Below are 20,534 nucleotides of genomic sequence, written 5' to 3'. Positions count from 1 at the left end.
CATGAAATTTCAAGGCATTTTCAAGGCATTTTGTATTATGTACTTTCATTTGTTTTATAAGTAATTATAAATGTTTCAGTTGTTTTTTTTATATTTAATGACACTATAATGGTCAATACTACCAGTCACCAGTAACATCAGCAGCAGCAGCAGTAGTAAGGGTACTAGCAGTGTCATCGATTGTAATTGTCACCATTATCAAGAATTTTCAAACAAAGAATACATCAGTTATGAAAATTAGCATTATGTATTGGTAATGTGTTGTAATCATGACTAATGATGATAATGACAGTAAATAATAATGATCAAGAGTAAGATAATGGTGCTTTGATGACAAGAATAAATTTGACATCTGACTGCAATTTTGACAACAATTTTCGTACTTTAAACATAGCTAACTCTAAAGCACGATAACAAGGTTGATTTCTATTCCATTAGGATTTTCCTTGTATTATTTTCTTTGGCCAACAAGAATGTTTTAAGTCTTCATGATATTCTGAAAAGATTTGGTAAACTTGAACACAGTCTTCAATTTTGTCATATCCAAATGGGTTATGTCAATGGCATGATGAGCCAGAAACTTTGAGGGGCCAAGCATGGCATATAGAGCAAAATTTCTGTCAAAAAAAAAAGAAGAAAGCGATTGAAGCGAGCGAGTGAACAAAATTTGTCCCCCTCTTTCTATAGGAAAAGCTAATTTTGCGATAGATTGTTTAAAAAATAATATCACATTTACTCCATCTTTTCCTTTCCCTTCCCCCTTATCTAAGTGTATTCTTGGTGGTGGAACGAAATAAGGTTCGTTAATCATTTCGTTTTCGGACTAACAAACCTTCGGAATTACGAATCTCATTTCGTTTTCGGATTAACGAACCTTCGGAATTACGAACCTCACTTCGTTTTCGGACTAAGGAACCTTCGGAATTACGAACCTCATTTCTTTTTCGGACTAACGAACCTTCGGAATTACGAACCTTCGGAAATACGAACCTTCGGAATAACGAACCTTCGGAATATCCGAACCTTCGGAATAACGAAGCTTCGGAATTACGAATGTATGCGGCCTAGGACATGTCTTGCCATCATTAATACTTGTTGATAATATTAATAATAATTAATTATTCAATTACTTTTTTTTTATTAATCATTATTTCTTGAAACCATATTGACACAAAAACAAATACGTTGTTTATTTCCTTGAAACTGTAGAGAAATTAAATTCACTGTTGAACGATATATGATTAAAAAGAAGTAAACATTTTCCCCCTTTGTTTTGTCAATCTGACCCAAAACAAATATACAATTTAGAAAAGAGATAGAGAGAAGAAGAAGTTCCACCACCAAGAATACACTTAGATAAGGGGGAAGGGAAATGAAAAGATAGAGTAAATGTGATATTATTTTTTAAACAATCTATCGCAAAATTAGCTTTTCCTATAGAAAGAGGGGGACAAATTTTGTTCACTCGCTCGCTTCAATCGCTTTCTTCTTTTTTTTGACAGAAATGTTGCTCTATATATATATATATGCCATGCTTGGCCCCTCAAAGTTTCTGGCTCATCATGCCATTGACATAACGCATTTGGATATGACAAAATTGAAGACTGTGTTCAAGTTTACCAAATCTTTTCATTCTTGTTGGCCAAAGAAAATAATACAAGGAAAATCCTAATGGAATAGAAATCAACCTTGTTATCGTGCGTTAGAGTTAGCTATGTTTAAAGTATGAATATTGTTGTCAAAATTGCAGTCAGATGTCAAATTTATTCTTGTCATCAAAGCACTATTATCTTGATCTTGATCATTATTATTTACTGTCATTAACATCATTAGTCATGATTACAACACATTACCAATACATAATGCTATTTTTCATAACTGATGTATTCTTTGTTTGAAAATTCTTGATAATGGTGACAATTACAATTGATGACACTGCTAGTACACATACTACTGCTGCTGCTGATGTTACTGGTGACTGGTAGTATTGACCATTAGTGTCATTAAATATAAAAAAAAACAACTGAAACATTTATAATTACTTGTAAAACAAATGAAAGTACATAATACAAAATGCCTTGAAAATGCCTTGAAAATGCCTTGAAATTTCAAGGCTCAAAATCCTCAAGGCCAAGGCCAAGGCTTGAATGTTCAAGGCCAAGGCACTACAACACTGATTAGTACTAGGCATTAGACAGGTCCAGATTTGAGGTAAAGTTAATGCGCAAGCCTAAGCGAGCCCTAGCCTAGCACATGTCTTGCCATTAATGGCAACTAGTTTGAAAAGTGTTTAAGAATTGGATATAAGGCATATGTAACTATGTAAGAGTACCGGTAATTTGACGATGCTAATATTCATTCTGAGCAACTGAACGTGAATGCTTACGACCATCACTGGTCGAGGCCATGCGTACTCTTAATCCGAAGACGCAAGTCATGAATATTCATATGTTGGTCCAGAACTCGGTGGGAAAAATAATTTCGCGGGCGGGCCTGTGACCGTCTTCATTAATAAAAATCATCTCCAACCTGACAGGAGATCAGTGTGATGTTTGTAAGTGACCTTTATGACTGTATAGACAAGAAATGAACAGCGCCCTCACAAAAAGGATGAACGGTCAAGTCTCCCACCTATAAAAAAGTTGAGTTGAATAAACTGGACAATCCAAGCAAGCATCCGACAATTTCATCAAAATCGGATGTAAAATAATTTCCGCGTATTTTCAAACCCTTGGCAGTATGCAAATGAGGGAGCCAATAATATCACTTTTTATCTATTATTGTAATTGATATTTGATTTTTTTTTTTCAACTAATGCAAACGTAGGATTGATTCCGGCATGGAACTTGTAAAATAGAAATTAGAATTTATTGTGAATTAGTGAAGCAGGGGCCGCGGAAGCGGGGGCGGGGGGGGGGGGGCTTCAGCCCCCACTTTTTTCCAAAACCGTGTACAAAAACGTAAAAATTACCAAAGGATTGTGATTTTTTGCATGGTCAGCCCCCCCCCCCCCCCACTTTGAAAACCGTTCCGCGGCCCCTGTGAAGAATTACTGTTTTACCAAATCTTTGAAATTGAAATAATTTATATTACTAGTCTAGTAAGATTTTAAAACTAGTGGGTTGCATTATTGCATGGCTCCAATAGTCATGGTGTGCATGTGACCGTTTTTATGTTTTCAAATAAGTGGAACTTTGTTATTTTATTAACTTTTCCTTTTACATCCGATTTTAATTAAAATTTGTCAAGGTTTATGCCTGATTGACTTTATATATGTATTTAAATAAAGTTATCATCGGGGTGGACTTCGGATTTGAAATATACAAGCCTACGTGTTTATCATAAGAAATGATTAAGAAATTAATACTAACTTGACAAAAACATCTACCTGCCTTAATTTAAAACAACTTGAAAGATTTATGTAATATCAAATATATTTGTTTAATGGCTAAATCCAAGACATTATATCATAGGCTTCATTTCATCACGAACATTTTCCTCCTTCCAAGATCTCACAACATTTGAAGAGGTTAGATATTTGTTATCATAGCTAATAAAAAAATAAGCCTTAAGTATTTATCAAGGTTTTCGTTATTATTTCACTCTAAATCTTTAAAACTTTAAAGAAAACCTGTAAATGTTTATTGATGTCATTTTTTTTTCATTGTTTTTCTTACCATGATTACCGTTCTCATTCGGTGTATTTCTTGTATTTTTTAATTTCACTGGCACAATGCGCAAGAAATAAAGTTTGACATATTTAGATTTGAAAATTTGGTTGCTACATCACTGCCCCTATCGACATTTCCTGATGCCACCCAAGCTGAAATATTTGTGAAACAACAATGAGAAACAGAAAAAAATACAAACATATATAGGCTAATCTAAGCAATTTAAAACTGCTCATTTTTATTCACAAAATGTAGCACTATATCAACAACACCATGTCTATCTTTGCATATTTGGTGTATTTTAATTAAATAATTCAAAATATTTACAACATTTTCTTTGTGAAAAAATATTACAATTATTATGTTTCTTTTTTAAAAAATCATTCAAATTATCGCAAACTTCAAGTACAATGTTTTGTTGAGCCGGGGCCTGTTTGAACTAATTGCCATACACTGGGCAACATTATCAGATGATCATTGTCCACATCAAAATTGGTTTATGGCAATTAATTTTGAAGGAGTTTATTTGATTTCCTCGAGTTCCTTCGAAATTATCGGGAAGGGGTGAATTTTGAATTCAATTCATTTTGTAGACTACATTTTGTTGCCCAAAATTTAAAGAGTGTACAATGTAATGATAATCTTTTAAATAATTTTATGCAAACTCCTCCTTTATTCCGTTCTGTATTTTTATGGGGGAAAGTAATTTAGGCATCGATGTAAGACTATCAAATGGCATAATTATATATAGTTTCGTGAGGGGGGGTCATGCTGATGCATTATGTTGCATCTAAATATCAATAGTGACAGCTGATACACTAATAAGTCCCCGCAGAGAGTATGAGGGTGGTCCAGCAAGGACAGTGTTCAAAATAATTCTATACAAATCTATATTTTTATGCAAATACATTGACATAGAAAAAAATCAAGAAAAATAAAAAGTTAAAATTGTGGATTTTTGTTTAGGGGAGGGGCTACCGCCCACACCAATACACTTGTGGTTATATCATTTCAATTCTAATTAATTGAGCTTAAATTTATATACATTTAGGTCGATATTGGTGTTGAAGTTAACAATAACAAAGTTAATACAGTGCTATATTATACAGGCTTATTATATTCATTTTATTAAAAAAATGAATGTGTCTCAGTCTTAGGATGAGTATATTCTCACAACAATGAAATATGCATCAAAAGATATAGGACATCAAAATAACTCAAACTAACGAGGCTGAAATAAATAACATGAATACCAAGGGCGGAATGGGAGAGTCATTTTTAGCGACCCAACATAAATTCATACACTACTTTAATTTGGCTTCTGAATACACATTTGGCAATACATTCTCAAGAAATGAAAATTAAGGCACCTTCAAATCCGATACTGATTTAAAATGAGTAAACATGTTATTTTCTAACATAAGACAGTGTGATGGACTAAGCACTTATCCAACAACAAAAAATCTGAACCACGCGATAAATTGATGTTCGATCGTTTTAATGTATGCTGAATCTCCTTTTGTCTACAAATTATATTTCATTAATTAACGTGCAAAAATTAGATATTAATTTCGGTCTATACATTTGAATATATCTTCTTAAATTATATCGTAATAAGAAGAAATGCAAAATATTAAAACCTTAATTTAATCATAGAATGATATAAACAATAATCTGACGAAATTTCTAATGTTACAATTATCAGAATCTTTTTTATAGGAAAATAAATGATCAAAAGGTATAGGTATTTCATGTGTTTTTACATATAAAAGAGACTTTAACCCGACAATGAATCATAGAAATTGCAGGTATAAGCATAATTAGATTTTTTATTTCATATTTTCTTATGAATATGAATTGATCACCCGTGCCGCCTTTTCTCCCCAACCCCTAACCCCTCTGTCCGCCCCCTCTCTCATTATGTATCGGAGGATGTGTGTAAGGGGGTGAGTGTGCGTGTGTGATATGTTTGGGGGCTACCATGACCAGTGGCGGCGGAAGCCAAACATTTTAGGGGGGTCCATCTGAATTTAGGGGGAGCGCAGGAAACAACCCAAACCCTTTGAACAAACAACCCAAATTTTTTGACAAGCAAAAAAAAAGGTTATCAACAAAAAAAATTGGGGGGGGGGGGGGGTGTCGTCCCCCCACCTCAAATTAAGGGGGAAAGGACCCCCCCCCCCCGCTTCCGCCGCCTATGACTATGACCCAGTCAGTGTAGTCATCCATCGGTTATTAGAAAAAGTGAAGCACGTACGAATATTCAAGAAACATGATAACTTGATAATAAATAACGATATTTTTCGATAGTAAAAAATAATCACGTTGCTTTACCAAAAAGAGCATGCATAGACAGAGCTAGTATGAAAAATAACAATATGGGCCAAGATGGCCAACATGTCCACGTTGGAGATAAAATCAAATAGCATTGTCCTGTACATGACCTGCTATCGGCAAAACGTAGTTTGATTGTTCATCTTCTAATAGTCTTAGTAAAATTCTTCATTAATGGGTGTCACCCAAGATTGTATCCGTTACAAGTCTGTATCGTTTGGACCACTCTGCACGTGTCGCAGTTGACGACGCAACACCAGTGAAACCGACACCTACAGTTTTCACGCTTCTCAGCCAGGACCTCGTGGTATCCTCTTCCACAACACATGATGTCGCAACCTCCAACGTCCATTGAGGTGCTGTTACACCGTCGCCCTTCCGTGCCAAGGGAACCAGACTTACGATCGGGTTCGCAAAAGTCGTGTGACTCCATGGAATATACAAGGTCTTTGATGGTGGGCTGTTTGACCGTTTCGTCTTCCGGAATAAGATTCTCGCCGCTGTTGCCGCCAGTGACTTTGACGGCGCCGTCGAAGGCAGATTTTAGGCGGTTTCCGACGTCACGGAATGTGGGCATTTTCTTCCAGCAAGTCTTGAGTGTACAGGAGCCTGAAAGTCCGTGACATTTACATTCCCGTCGCATGTGCTTCGAGATAGACTATACGAATCGTAAAGAGAAAATGGGGAAAGAGGGAAAATACATAAATGACAATTAATGCTCATGACAAATATCACAAGAACAGATAACATTAAACAATAATATCAAACAGATAAATAACCCAATAACCCTAATCAAGTCATCCCCGCACATCGGTCATGACTTATTAGTGGTTCACTGGGTATATTTCCAAGATGTTACTGGAAAAGACCCATGGCAGCTTCAAACAAACCTCCTGTAAATTTACGACATGATCTATTCATGACCGTGTCATATTGACAGGTCTGAAGCTCTTTAGTTTTAATTTAGTGCCCCCAAGTTTCATGCCCATCAACTGCACCCTCCCCCTCTCCTAATGCTCCATTGCTATTCCAGATCCATAACATACATCCCGCATACATCATGATGGCCTTGTAACACAACGGAGATGCTGAACCTCTTCATTTAGGGTATGTCCAAATCACAAATAAATATCTAAAAGATGGCAGAATTTGAACACTTTTAAATATGTTCTATTTTCTGGTGGGGTTCACTAACTTTTTAGCACCACTGTAAAAGTACGAGTGGTTGATGCTATTGATAGGCGTTTTATTTTGGCCGGTATTTGGGAGGGGTGGTAAGTGTGCTCATACGGCATCACTTCGTCACCCTCTTTTAGTGAATGATCCACCGCCTTAGATATTAAGCTTCTCTCTTTACATTTCATCTTATTGCTAATACAATAATATTCTAATCTACTCCTCTTAAAAAAATCATGGATTCGCCGATGAATCTGGTAGCTAAACGAATAAAGACGAATAAAACTGGGCTGCAGTTGTCACCAGAACAAGACTGTCTGTCGTACGACTTTTGTATCAGTTACAACCAATGTTGTTAAAAAGTGATGGCTCTGACCGAGTTTGTCCATGCTCTGACATTGTCAGAACACTGGGAAGTATTTTTGAGGTCAGGCCATGGATATATTTTTCATCTCATTTTGGATGGCGTCGCTAACTTTACACAAACATATTGACGGACCGTGAAACGTCGCCATAAATCGTCTGCACCAAGAATCAGTGGCCAAGTGACACATTCAAACTTATTCCACCATACTCCCGCTGTTTTTTTTTTCCACCATGATGGTTTCTTCTATCAGAATGGAATTTGAAATGCTGGTATGATTATTATGATTTTATCAGTATGCTAAAAACACACACACGAACTAATCCAAAACTTATCGACAAGAATGACTTGATGACGAGAGCATAATTTTGTCGTTGGTAATTTACAGGATATGGAAATGAAGGTGGAATTACTTAAGTTTCTTTGGAATTACTATATAATTAAAATGTGGTCCCTGTAATTTTTTAACCAATCAATAGGCCCCCCCAAAAAAAATCATTTATGAATTGTTTTTCAGCATACATATATTTTCATTCATTATTTTTTCAGTTTAATTCCTGCTTTTGAAAGATGTTTTTTCTCGGCCACTATTTTCGTTATCAACCGGATACATACTCGGTGTGGAAGGTATAGGAACACATAAGGCATTTCATTTAAAAGGGAGGCACATTTTTCCATGAATCTACTCCTGGGAAACCCAGAAGGGATATACATAGCACCATGAATGTTCACTCTCAGGCTGTCTTAGCGAAAATGTGAAAGTTCATTCACTAGTACTAACATGAATTGACTAAATAATGACAAATACACCCTTTACAGTAGACCAATAATCGCTGGTATATCGTTTAACATGTTAAATAGAGATAGAGAGATATGTATCGAAAATAAAATCTTGCAAAATAAACTGCATGCACCTCTGCAAAGTTACGATCAGGGTGTTCGTGTGTGTGTGGGGGTGTTTAAAAAAATGTTAGAAATACATTCCCACCAATCTTCCTGCTTCGTTATTGTGTAATGTGACCAGTGTCCCTATATCACTCCGCCTCTTCATATGTGCATCGACGAACTCCTTCGACTTGGTGTAACCATATTCGACGTTATCGCCACACCCTCCCCACACCCAGGCTTCGTTGCTCTCGAGTTCGTTACGCCCATTGGGTAGGTTTGCGCAGCCGCACTGGAGTAAATTACCCATACTACAAGCCTGGGTGGCGGCATAGGTCACCCCCGCTGTTGTAATAGCATTGACGAACGCCGTTTGTCGAGTATCTGAAGAAAAAAGAGAGAAATGTATCAAGTGCTAGATAAGTTACGGAGATATTTCAATAAAATGTTTTACTGAATGAAATTACACGACATCAGAGGGATTACACTACGATAGGCCTACTTGCTGGGAATGTTCAGTTCACGCCAAATGCACAGAATAGCATGCGACAATAATGGTATTGCCCCCAAGTTTTAACGATTTAAAAAGAAGACTCATTACATTTTTTCGTAAGACCCCCTCCCCTTCCTATATACCCATGGCAGAGACGAATAAAGTAGTCAAATATTTTAATATTCAACGAGGAAATTCAAAAACTGATTTTTAACACAATGCATCATCGAAATGAAACTTCAATGTTGTTTCTGCTTCTCATAATACGACACATGCAGGACAGAAGAAAAAAGGAGAAACTGAGTAAAAAAAGAGGGGCATTGTACTTTTAGCCCATCCATCGATGTCGTAATTGAAACATTTTGTGTGTCACACTCGGAATCAGAGTGACAACTGGTTGACCTACACACCCTCGCACCGATTACTGATTAGGGTTTGCTCTAACTTGGGTGATGACAACCGCAGAGTGATGGGCAAACGGTGAATTATTTCCCCTCTCAGACGTTATCGTAATGTTTCATTACTTCCCCTCCGTTCTTCTCATTTTAGGTAAAATATTGATTCCTCGTTTTTGTTTAATTTCATTCCCCATCCCCTTTCCACAGGCAAAGCAAAGAGAAATAGGAAGAGAGAAGAACATACTGTGTCGTGGATTAATGATATATTTCACTACATTGACAAGCATACATACAAACGTCATTTCACTTGCAGTGTTCAATCATAGGTCTATACCCCATTGTGTGTTATAATACTTGTTTTCTTACTGGGGAAAACAGCAAAGTATATATTGGCTCGCTAGAATCCCTCGAACACATGAAACTGTCCTATCGCTACGGGTATGGGTATTTTGAAGGTTTAAAATACTTAATTTCGCTTGTGAAAATAACAAATTTTCTTGCTCGGTCGCCAAGCTCCCTCACACAAAACGCCATTTGCCCTGGAATATCGTTATGTAGACCTAATAGTATATTGTGTTTTAAGTGCCCTATTTTGCATAGGCGGCGGAAGCGGGGGGGGGGGGGGGGGACGGGGGGACCTGTCCCAAAAAAATTTGAGGTGGGGGGACGATCCCCCCTAGATTTTTTGTTTATAACTTTTTTTTTTGCTTGTCAATTTTTTTCCTGCGTCCCCCCCTAAATTTCGGTGGACCCCCCTAAAATTTAGGTTGGTAGCGGTTTTTTTTTGCTTGTCTAAAAATTTTGTTGGTCCCCCCCTAAAATTTTGGTTGGTAACGTTTTTTTTTTTTTTTTTTTTTGCTTGTCAAAAATTGTTGGTGGCCCCCCCCCCTATTTTTTTGGCTTCTGCCGCCAGTGCTATTTTGTACTGTGTGTATATGTAACAATTGGTAATTTTAACTGGAGTAAACATGAGCTAATTAGGCTTGCTCGGTCGATACGCTCCCTCGCACAGGCATAAATCACCTTTTCAGCGTAATGTCTGATTGTATTCCGTGCTGTACCATTTACGGTGCCAATGTTGTTATGTTCTGCCTTTTCGCCTATCCACTGTTCATTAGTGATGATAAAAATCGTATCTTAAGTTTGCCATTTGTTGCTACTCACGCTGGAAAAACAAATTTAACCCCCCCCCCCCTTGGAGGGCTTTCCCAAACTGGGTATGATGTTTAACAAAACCATTTCACCAACGATTTGAAACCACAACCGAGTGGTGACAGTGTGAATTCACACACCCAAAATGACTTTAATCCATTAATTAGCATTGCGGTCCCAGGAACACAAATTGTGGTCTTAATTGTAACGTGAGATCTTTCAATAAGGCTCTGATATAACGGTGGCCCATTTTTTCTTTACCAATTTCCAAATTCAATCATTGAAGGGGTACCTTGAACAGGTAACTAGAATTAATTGAACGATAAGGCTAATGGAGTTCAATGATCGAGGTACAGGTTCACTCATATTCAAGGTACCCTAAAATGAGTATATGGAGGTTTATCTAACATAGTGTTTTTCTCTTATCTTGAAGTCTTGTCCATTCTTCTTCACTTGTCCATTGTCCATTCTTCTTCACTTTTACGTGTTCAAATTATATATTCCTAAACAAAACCTGCTCGTACATTATTTTGTGAAAGATTTTGAGATTATGAGATCTTATCAACTTGCACAATGTGAATGTATTTTTCAAAATCTCAGTATTGTGGTAAAATTAATATGTTTTTGGAAGAAATGTTTGTCGTTGACATGGTTGATGATACTTATGCCAATGGGATAAGTGCATTTCGACGTAACATTAAGCTTCAATTCAATTCAATTCAATTTATTGAATGCTTCTAAGCATAACCTATGCTTAAAATGAAGGATAATCGAATTGGCTCCCCAAGTGCGCGTCATCGTTAAATCTTAAAGTTTTATGAAACAACCGAATACATCTTTTATCATTTTTATGCTCTAATTTTTGTTTTCTCTATGTTTTACATTGTTTAGAGGGATGGGGTTAGGGTCTTGGTCGAAGAAGAAAAGGTGCAGAAATTAGATGGGAGAGAGAATAAAGAGAGAAAATTCAGGCTTCAAGCATTATGTTCAATTTTAAACTTTTACATTTCGATCAAGATCCCAACGACCACAGATTCGGTAGACATCGACCAGAAGATTAAAAGAAACCATACATGATATCAATTTGAAGACCTAATAAAAAATACAGAATAGACAAACATAAGTACTGCCGATGACATTTCTTTTAGGCTATAAGAGTCATTCCAATATCTTTATAAATGATAACTTATTTGTAACAACAATGGTCATTATCTTGTCGTGAAATCATTGATAAAATAGGGACTTTCATTGTCATGAAATGGAAGTCATTATGCGAATTTTCCCATTGTGTCTGATGACAAAACGGAAAGAAAATGATACAGTTACAACATGGTATAACCATTCTTCCTATGGAAAGGAAACCTATTATATGGAACCCTCATTTTTCTTATAATACTGTGATTGATGTTTTTATTTTACAATAAACTGAAATTTTTACTTGTTTCCTTTTTTACTTCTTATCATTACACAAGCGTTTGATTTCGTTCTCACAACTGTCTAGAGTTCTTGATGACATTAATTCCATTGATTGGATTAGACAAATGCACAAAACGATTTAGCCTTCGCAAAACCAAACGTTTTACCAAGTTTTCGTTCTATGTATTCCGTAAATTTCCAAGTATCTATATAGCTCTTTTGTTCGAGTCTTTATTCCAGAATGTAGTCTCCTTTGTGGGTTGTAATCTCACATTGATAGGACAGGACAAAATCAGTCATTGTTATTTTTGCCGATTGAAAATTTTATACGGATTGCATGAATTTGTCTACACAATATGCATCTAAAACCCGTCGTAATTTCTTAATGCTTTCTTCACATCTACTTGCCATTGCCTCTTCTATCATTTATCATGTCTATTTCCTCGCAGTTGCTTTGTTCATTTAGCCGGGGATAGTCGAACTGCATGGTGTCATACTGTCATTTCGCGAAGCCGTTCAGAAAGTTACAGACGACTTTACGAAAGACTTGACCATGGAATGCCAATTCAATTCAGATTAAATCAAACTAAAATATATTCAATGGGAAATTACAATGATAGGATTCCCCTCTCCCCATATACATTCCAGATTTCCTGTTTTCTTTCTTCTCATTATCTTTTATTCACCTTTTCTTAGTTTTCCGCCTCTCTACTGGCGTACATGTGGGAAGCTTGGGCGCTGTTACCACCCCCATCCCCCAAAAAAGTGCCAAGAACGACGAACAGAAATGAAGAGAAAATGAAAGAAAAGAAAGGAAAAAAGGAGGAAATTATAAAATGTGAAATAATTTTCCGAATATTGTGCGCAAATCTTTCACAAAAATTCATGAAATTAGACATTTGAATTTAGAAAGGACCATTGTTGCTCGTTCACAAAATACAAAGAAATTGAATTTAAATTTTCATTATTCAATTTACATCAAAACTAAAAGAAATTCCCAGTGAAATTTTTCGTTTTACAGCCGAATTCTATAGGCACGTAAGACATAAATGGTAAATATTCGTCTTTATCTTTTGTTATTGGTATACTTTTAGCTTCTACCACTCTATAAACCAAACCAAATTTTGGTTCATTATCTGAGATCATCCTCATTCTATGGGGGCTTAGATGTTCCCAAGGGATATCATGATAAGTTTCCTTCTTTTAGTATTTTCTCTTTTAAAACGCCATTTCCTTTCTTAATTGTCCTTGTCCCATTGCTTTCATTTGTTAACAATATGGCGTTCAGTGGGCAAATGGGACGCAGGTGCTATTGGCCTATCTGAATAGCGAAAGTGGATATAAAGATAGAAAGCAATGAGGAGTGGAGAAATAGATAAGGAGGGAAGAGAGGAAGGAAAGAAGAGAGAGGAAAAGAAATAAAAAAAGGGGGAAGAAAGAACGAAAGGAAAATTAATAGGTCATTATATAAAGAAACACAAGAAACAAGGACAAATTTTAAAAAGAAAACTTCATCAGCAAGAAAATGGTGTGTGCGTGCGTGAGAGAGAGAGGGAGAGAGAGAGGGGGGGGGGGGAGACATAGAGAAAGAATTGATAGAGGGGATACAGAAATGGAAATCGGAGTGATCGATTCATGATGGCAATATCTAATATCCACAAGGATTAGATACATTAACATCAAGGGTAGAAACATTAATTTTTAGAAGAGTAGTTTAAATCCCTATAAAGTATTAATGAAGTGGTTGGACTATACTTCGTAAAAACCATCCAAGCAAGACTCTAACTATGACTCAAACATTCAGCCATAGATAATTATCAATCAAATTACAATCAGGTGATAAAGGTGATTAATATGAGGTCTCCATTAATTCGTCAGTGTTATAAGAGTGCTATCAGAGGTTACATGATGAGTGTTTAACCGCCCTTTCACACGGTAAAAAATTCGTAATTTGAATGACGATTACAGTGAAAAAATAAGGCTAATGACGAATATTTAGCACGTGTGAAACCAAACTAGAACATGATTAGAATCACGAACGCTAATCACAGTCACGATTACAATAGCAATCATCATTGCAATGATGATTCAAGATTCACGTGTGAAAAGGCCCTAAGTCATTGCTAACTTCGACCTCAAAATTTGACTTTCATGTTAATACCTGCCCTTTCTTTTTTCTTTTCTCTTTAGTTCCATGTAATATGCCTTTTAATGTTCTACATGTCCACCTCTATATTTTTCTCTCTCTGCGTGTATCTTGTTCGCTCTTATCCCTTATCTCTTATAGACCTACACAGCAATCCGTCTTTCTGCTCCTCATTTTTGTTAATATCAATTTTTTTAAAATACACAACAATTCGTCAACGAGCCTGTATAGGCCTATCATAGCCTCTGTCCGTCTCAAATTATCGGCCCCAATGTTTAAGTTCTTAAATCTGTCGACCCATAGTACCTAAAAACAATGATTTACAATTCTCGACACACTAGCTTTTTGCGCTTGTCAAAATAATTTACGGATTGTCATGGTATATCGACTGTTGTCTGGTCACTAGATAGTTTATAAAAGGTACAATCATCACGTACTGCTTGTATCTACAGAGCCGGTGTATTGACAAACGTTAGGAAAAGAATTAATCCAGTATTTATCTTAAAGGCAATATGCCAGATCCGCCAGTGCCATCTTGCAAAAGCTCCAGTAGGTTATCAACAACTAAAACTGTCCAGGGGGGCGTTTCGTCAATTTTTTTTGTCTGAGAAAGTTGTCAGATCTGACAACTTTTCTTGATTTTGATTGGCTGAGAAGCACAGTTCCCATGGTAACTGTCGGATGAAATAAAACATCCGACAAGTCCTTTCATGCCAACGCTCCCCAGCACTCCTTACCCCGAATGCATTATTCTTACGTGTTGTCTTAATATTTTATATAGATTCGAAGAAATAGTCTGCTCCCTTTTACTCCATTCACACAACAGGGGTGCTGCCAAGGAACTTAAAAACTTAGAACTTAGTAACAATGCGGTTCCAAACATTCGTGTTTTCCAATAATTTCATTAAGTGACAATTATTTGATTATTCAAAAAGTAACAACACAGTTTTAATTTCTGTATTAATAAAAGGTACATGTATATGTCAAGACTAATTATTAAGCACAGGATGAACCACCTGAGAGGACAGTTTCTTTTTAAAAGTGACGACTGAATACAAAATGACGAATATAACCACATTAATCTTTATCATACTCTTACGGAAATGTAGCTTTGAATAATGGGATGGATGAAGAGAAATTGAAGAAAATAAAATTAATTTAAATTGAAGTCTCGTCGATGGATAAGTCAATGAAAGAATATCCAAACACAGACAAACAGAAATTGGGTACATCTAAGAGTTTAGGGTGTCATAATGATTGAAAATATGGTATGATTATGATTACTCTACAGATCAGGAGAGAAATGAACGTTTTAAGATTCAAAATTTAGAGTAATTTGTTGTTGTTAATCGGCAATAAATTACAATTCATAGCAAATGGGAGCGGGTAATGGAGGAAATAAAAACGGATTAAAGGGATGTGGAAGATGACAAATATCGAGATCATAAATTCTGTTCTGGATGATTGAGAGTCGCGTGGGAGTTGTCATTGAAATACGTGACATATGATGAATGTTGTTAGTTTTTAACTGGCGTCGCTGACAATGTACTGTAAATTATGATACACAGCAAAAAGGGGCATGCATGGAGGGTTGAGGACATGTCATGGTTCCCGGGGACAGGATCAACTGCAGCAATGCGTTAAAAATATAGGACCTCCTGTTTTCCTGTTTCTATTTGCAGATTCGGGAGTGAGCAATGAGTGAGAGCACTGGTATGATGGAAATGAGTTTGTTGGGGATTGGCTGAATAATTCTTGAAGAATCCTACAATTTTTCACAAATATCTTTTTGATAAACTATTTTATTGCAATTTTCAGCATCGTAACTTTCACCAAATTTCTATGAATTTCTAGCTTCCTTAACTTTTGTACAGGACAAAATTATCACAGAATGTTGAAATATGTTTTTAGCTCAGTCGTTTTGCTCACTCTTGAATTTCTAGACACAGATCACCGTATACAAAACTCAGTCCCCAATTCCCTTGTCTCATTACACCACTGTTATCGATTCACTTTCGATCTCTTTATACATTTAAATCATTGCACACCACACACATAGGCTTTTGGGTCTGTACCCCCCCCCCCCTCCTCCACCCCCGGTTACGTGATGAAAACGGAGAATGGGAGAAGTTTGGATTGTGGGAGGTGATGGGTATTTCAGAAAATTCGTAATTAGTATTTGATTTGATTAAAAGGAATGATATGGAAGAGGAGAAAGATGTCTTGGAGATGGACAAAACGAACATTAGAAGAGGGAAATGTCAAAAAGAGCAATAAAAAGAAATACTACAACGAGAATCAAAGCAACGTGGAGACATGATTTATCACAATAAAGTTTCTTGTAATTATTTTCTTTGTCTTTTCTGCATGCGATTGGCAGGAATAATATCAGAGATTCCCCGGATAAAATGTTTTACATACTGTCCATTAATGTGAACCCAATGAATGTCTGCATGGGTGGGTGATGTAAGCATGTTGCGATCATTAAACACCATTGCGGACTTAAGGGTAGCGTGTCTGGATCTTAAACCGATAACTACAAAGGATACAAAACAAGACAGTCATTTTTGGAAAGTCATCTGTCCCTTTCTTTATTAAATTCCACAACACTGGGATATGAAAGGCAAATTCTGGTGAGAAAAGGAGACTGTATGTATATTTGTAGAGCTTAATAAAGTATAGTTCAGGAATGCCGTATCATCTTGGTGAATTACAGGAGGAGAGATGAATAGAAAGAAGGGTAAACGAGATAGCTACCCGATCAAAAGAGCTATGAAAACATGATTGTGTCGAAACCTTTCAAAAAGATTCGGGCTCGGGAATTCTTTCCGTTTAATGCCTTTGAAAGTTAATCCTAACGAAAAAAAAAATTGTGGGTCAGTCGACACACGTATGAGGTCTAAGATTTTGCGATGTCAGTGACCCATATATTCCATGACCGACCAAGCCAAGAAAGGGAAATAAGGTTGTTCGAATTATTAAATCATTGCCATTTTACAAGCGTTGGACTTGGAGAGCAGAACAATAAATCTACCAATGCTTTGTTCATGGGGTGTGGTATTTCTCTTGAAAACTTTTCGGCACCAACCTCCGCTAGCTGGCAAGTGCTGGTGCCACGGGCTAGTTTTCACCCAAATATGATGACGAAGTAATTATGGTAGTCATGGCAACGTGATGAATGATACTTTCCACATTTCGAAGCACAGAATTGATCTACTATTGTGTTCTAAAATTTTCCTCACTCTTGGCATGGAGCTACTAGTAGCTCCATGCTCTTAGTTTAAACAAATGTGTGATGATGAGTTCACATTGAACTTTTCAAGTGAATGCCTGTCCAAAGAATTATATCTTATACTGTATAGGCCTATAATAAGATAAAGCTAGAAAGAGACTGAAACAAATAGATGTGATAGATAATTATTATTGGCGTAGGGCGTATTCTGTCGTCAGGGATTCGTCATACTCTAGTCAAAACCCTTTAAAACAGTTTTGGCTCAATCATTTTGGTCGATTATTTTGGTCAACCCGAATTACAATTTATACAAATGGTATGATAATAATATGATAAATTTATCCAGGGCACCAACTTTAGATGCATAAAGCTGTTATTCCAGTGTACCCTGCATATGTTATTATTACCTTTTTCCATTCTAATACGTCGAACACGTGACAAGAAAGCAAAATGTCCAATTTTTTAAAATCTTTGGTATGACTCAGTTGTTATAATTATAAGTGACGTTAAACACCAATGTTTTATGACAAAATGGAATGATCTACCCCGAATTCGGGCGAAATAGAAACCTAGGTGTGGTAATTTTTAGACCCAAACTGAAACAAACTAGTCTAAGACGAAATGGGACAGAGATATCAGAATAGTTTACCATGTGCTTATTTCTGGAAAGCATTATTTTGCAATCTTCTTTGTGAGAAATGGATAAATAAATGAATAAATAAATAAATAAATAAAAGCAAAATGATCTTCACTCACCATGTCTGATAACTTTAATAAAAGAATTGTGCATGGTGGTACAGTTCCATCGATCGTGCCTGAGCTGAAATTGACATTCCATCATCCCGAGTTTCGTTCCCCGTACGACCTCCTGGACGATCTCGGGTTCACGAAGACAGATGTCTCTCTGCTTGCTGCTACCACGGAGCTTCCGTGATCGTCTACAGATTCGATTAGGGTCGAAGTTCAGTGGACTTCCTACAGCCCTGCGTGAAAGAGATAACAGAGTTTCATGTTAAAAGGAATCACGATTACTTCAATTTAAATTATGGAAAGCCATCGACGTCATCATCCTTCATCTAAAAAGAAAATATGAACTTTCCCCCAACTACCTTGTAAACCAGCAAGAGTGCGCGTCAATGGTCAAAGCAACCTCAGACACTAAAATGTTGGTGTAACTGGCCTTCCATACTTTAGATTAATGGACCAATAGAACTACTGTAAAGCTGGGTCTATAACAAAGAGTAGAGAGATTATACAACCACTGAAATACGATGAGATATAAAAAAGTACATTCGATTTAAGGCAGTTCGTAACTTTGCCGTAACTTTGTCCAGGATTAAAATCTAAATTACTTATTCTAATACAATAATAATCAAAACCATTAAGGTTAGACAAGCCAAGGATCACAGAAATTAATGTATGACGAACCACGACTATTTAAGGCTTGGTCACACTGCACTTACGGATGCAGAGAGGATATAAAACGGAAAAGAATCTTGCCATCCGTAGGAAAACTTTATGTATCCGTTTTGTACTCTTTATATATGTGTTTTATACGCTCGAGATCCAGACAGCTCCGAAGTGGTTACTGGAGGTTTTGAATACTTTATTTACGAGATGCATACGCATACATCCTTTCTATTTCCGTGCTTCTAACGACGAATAGACGAGACGTTCCATGTACCTTATCTTTCCTCCCTCTTTTCGTTGTTCAGCCTCAGTGGATCTGAGTTGCGAGGATGCCCAGAGGACGCGGAGAGGATATAGCGGACGGTTGACGGATACGGACATGGAACTTTGTTGGTCGTATAGGTCATGTATGTTGTGGATTTACATCGTACCTGGCGGAAAGTTCATCCGTTCTATAAGTTTTGTGCAGCTCAAAACTTTTTTTGCGCGGATGAAATCCCAGTGGACGGATGCTCGATGGATAGAGCATAGGCCTATGGGACACGTTTGCAATGAGTACACAACGGATGCATAGCGTTTTCCAACGGATGTTACGATTTTTTCCGTTTTACATCCTCTTTGCATCCGTAAGTGCAGTGGGACCGGGCCTTAACATGGTTAAGTACACTACAGAGAAATGCGGTATACACGTACATTTTATGGTAAATTGCCAATTCGTCCACTGCCAACTCGTCTACTCACCACATGGTCTACCTTCATTTAGTCTAATGCCATTCCGTCCGTCTACATTTCGTCTAACAACCATTAGGTCCAATCATCACTTCGTGTAATCACTATTTCGTCTATTACCATTTCGTCTAATAACCAGTTGGTCTAATGCCCATTTTCTTTTCATTCATTTCGTTTAATTGGACAAAATGGTATATGGACTAAATGGCTGTTGAACCAACTGGTTATTAGACGGAATGGAATTGGACTGAATGAAAGTAGACCATGTGGTGAGTAGACGAACTGATGATGGACCAAATGGTAGTAGACGAGTTGGCAATTAGAGAAATTGTCATTAGACGAATTGGAAATAAACCCATTTTATTCATCCATTTAAAGCTCATTATAAGTTTTTTAAATTCCCATAAAGGCCTGTAATCGTTTCCCATTTCTCGGTGACATAACATTTATGAAAACGAAAGAACAAATGGATTCCGTTTCATAAAGCTTGTTATAAAGCATAATATAACGGTACAAAGATACGGTAGCTACCAATGAGTTGCTCAAGTATTTCAATTAATACATTCATATCGGTCCGATGCCTATTTGCCTCACTGGATCAAGAGTGACTGACAACGTAGATCAATGTCTTGCCAAATAGCAGTAATCAAACACAGTGTGTAATCAGCTCGTTCCATATCTTATAAAGATTCGCGATCGATTCGAATGCATCTCATTTTTAATCTAATATCATAGTTCAGATCATTATCTATATGATCTCATCTTTTTTAAAGCAAGAACTGAACCGATTCGAACACATCTTTGCAAAGGATCATTTAACAGCAAATGCAATTTCCACGTGTATTTTTTGTTGAATTGTCCAAACTCGATGACATTGACAATCAATGTTTGACATTCAACGATAAAATGCTAAAGGTCTTCCCAAATGACCACCATTAAACCAAGACTGACAAACCATAAATGTGACGTGCTTAAGGCAAAGGAAGTTATATAATCTCAAACCCATTCTCCTTATCTGAATCTATTCATTATCAATGATAAATTGGGAATTCTTCGTCAAAGCACACATTTCCGATGGCAAGCAAAGCCAATTGAACTATATCACTAATGGATTCATAATGGAGCAAT

General features: G+C 36.6%; 1 protein-coding gene across 1 annotated transcript; it reads right to left on the bottom strand.

Annotated features, from left to right (window-relative positions):
- Positions 1-3,873: 3,873 nt before the first annotated feature.
- On the bottom strand, positions 3,874-19,058 carry LOC129263597 (protein Wnt-6-like). The gene is made up of 4 exons (XM_064097292.1): positions 18,952-19,058; positions 18,024-18,250; positions 8,534-8,814; positions 3,874-6,663 (listed from the first exon to the last, which is right to left on the bottom strand). The coding sequence occupies exons 1-4, from the start codon at positions 19,056-19,058 to the stop codon at positions 6,187-6,189; spliced, it is 1,092 nt and encodes a 363-aa protein (XP_063953362.1). The 3' UTR covers positions 3,874-6,186.
- Between the last annotated feature and the right edge of the window lie 1,476 nt (positions 19,059-20,534).

This window comes from Lytechinus pictus, chromosome 1, assembly GCF_037042905.1.
Source record: "Lytechinus pictus isolate F3 Inbred chromosome 1, Lp3.0, whole genome shotgun sequence".
NCBI lineage: Eukaryota > Metazoa > Echinodermata > Echinoidea > Temnopleuroida > Toxopneustidae > Lytechinus > Lytechinus pictus.
Note: the sequence above shows the minus strand (reverse complement) of the source record. Positions and strands in the feature narration are given on the sequence as shown.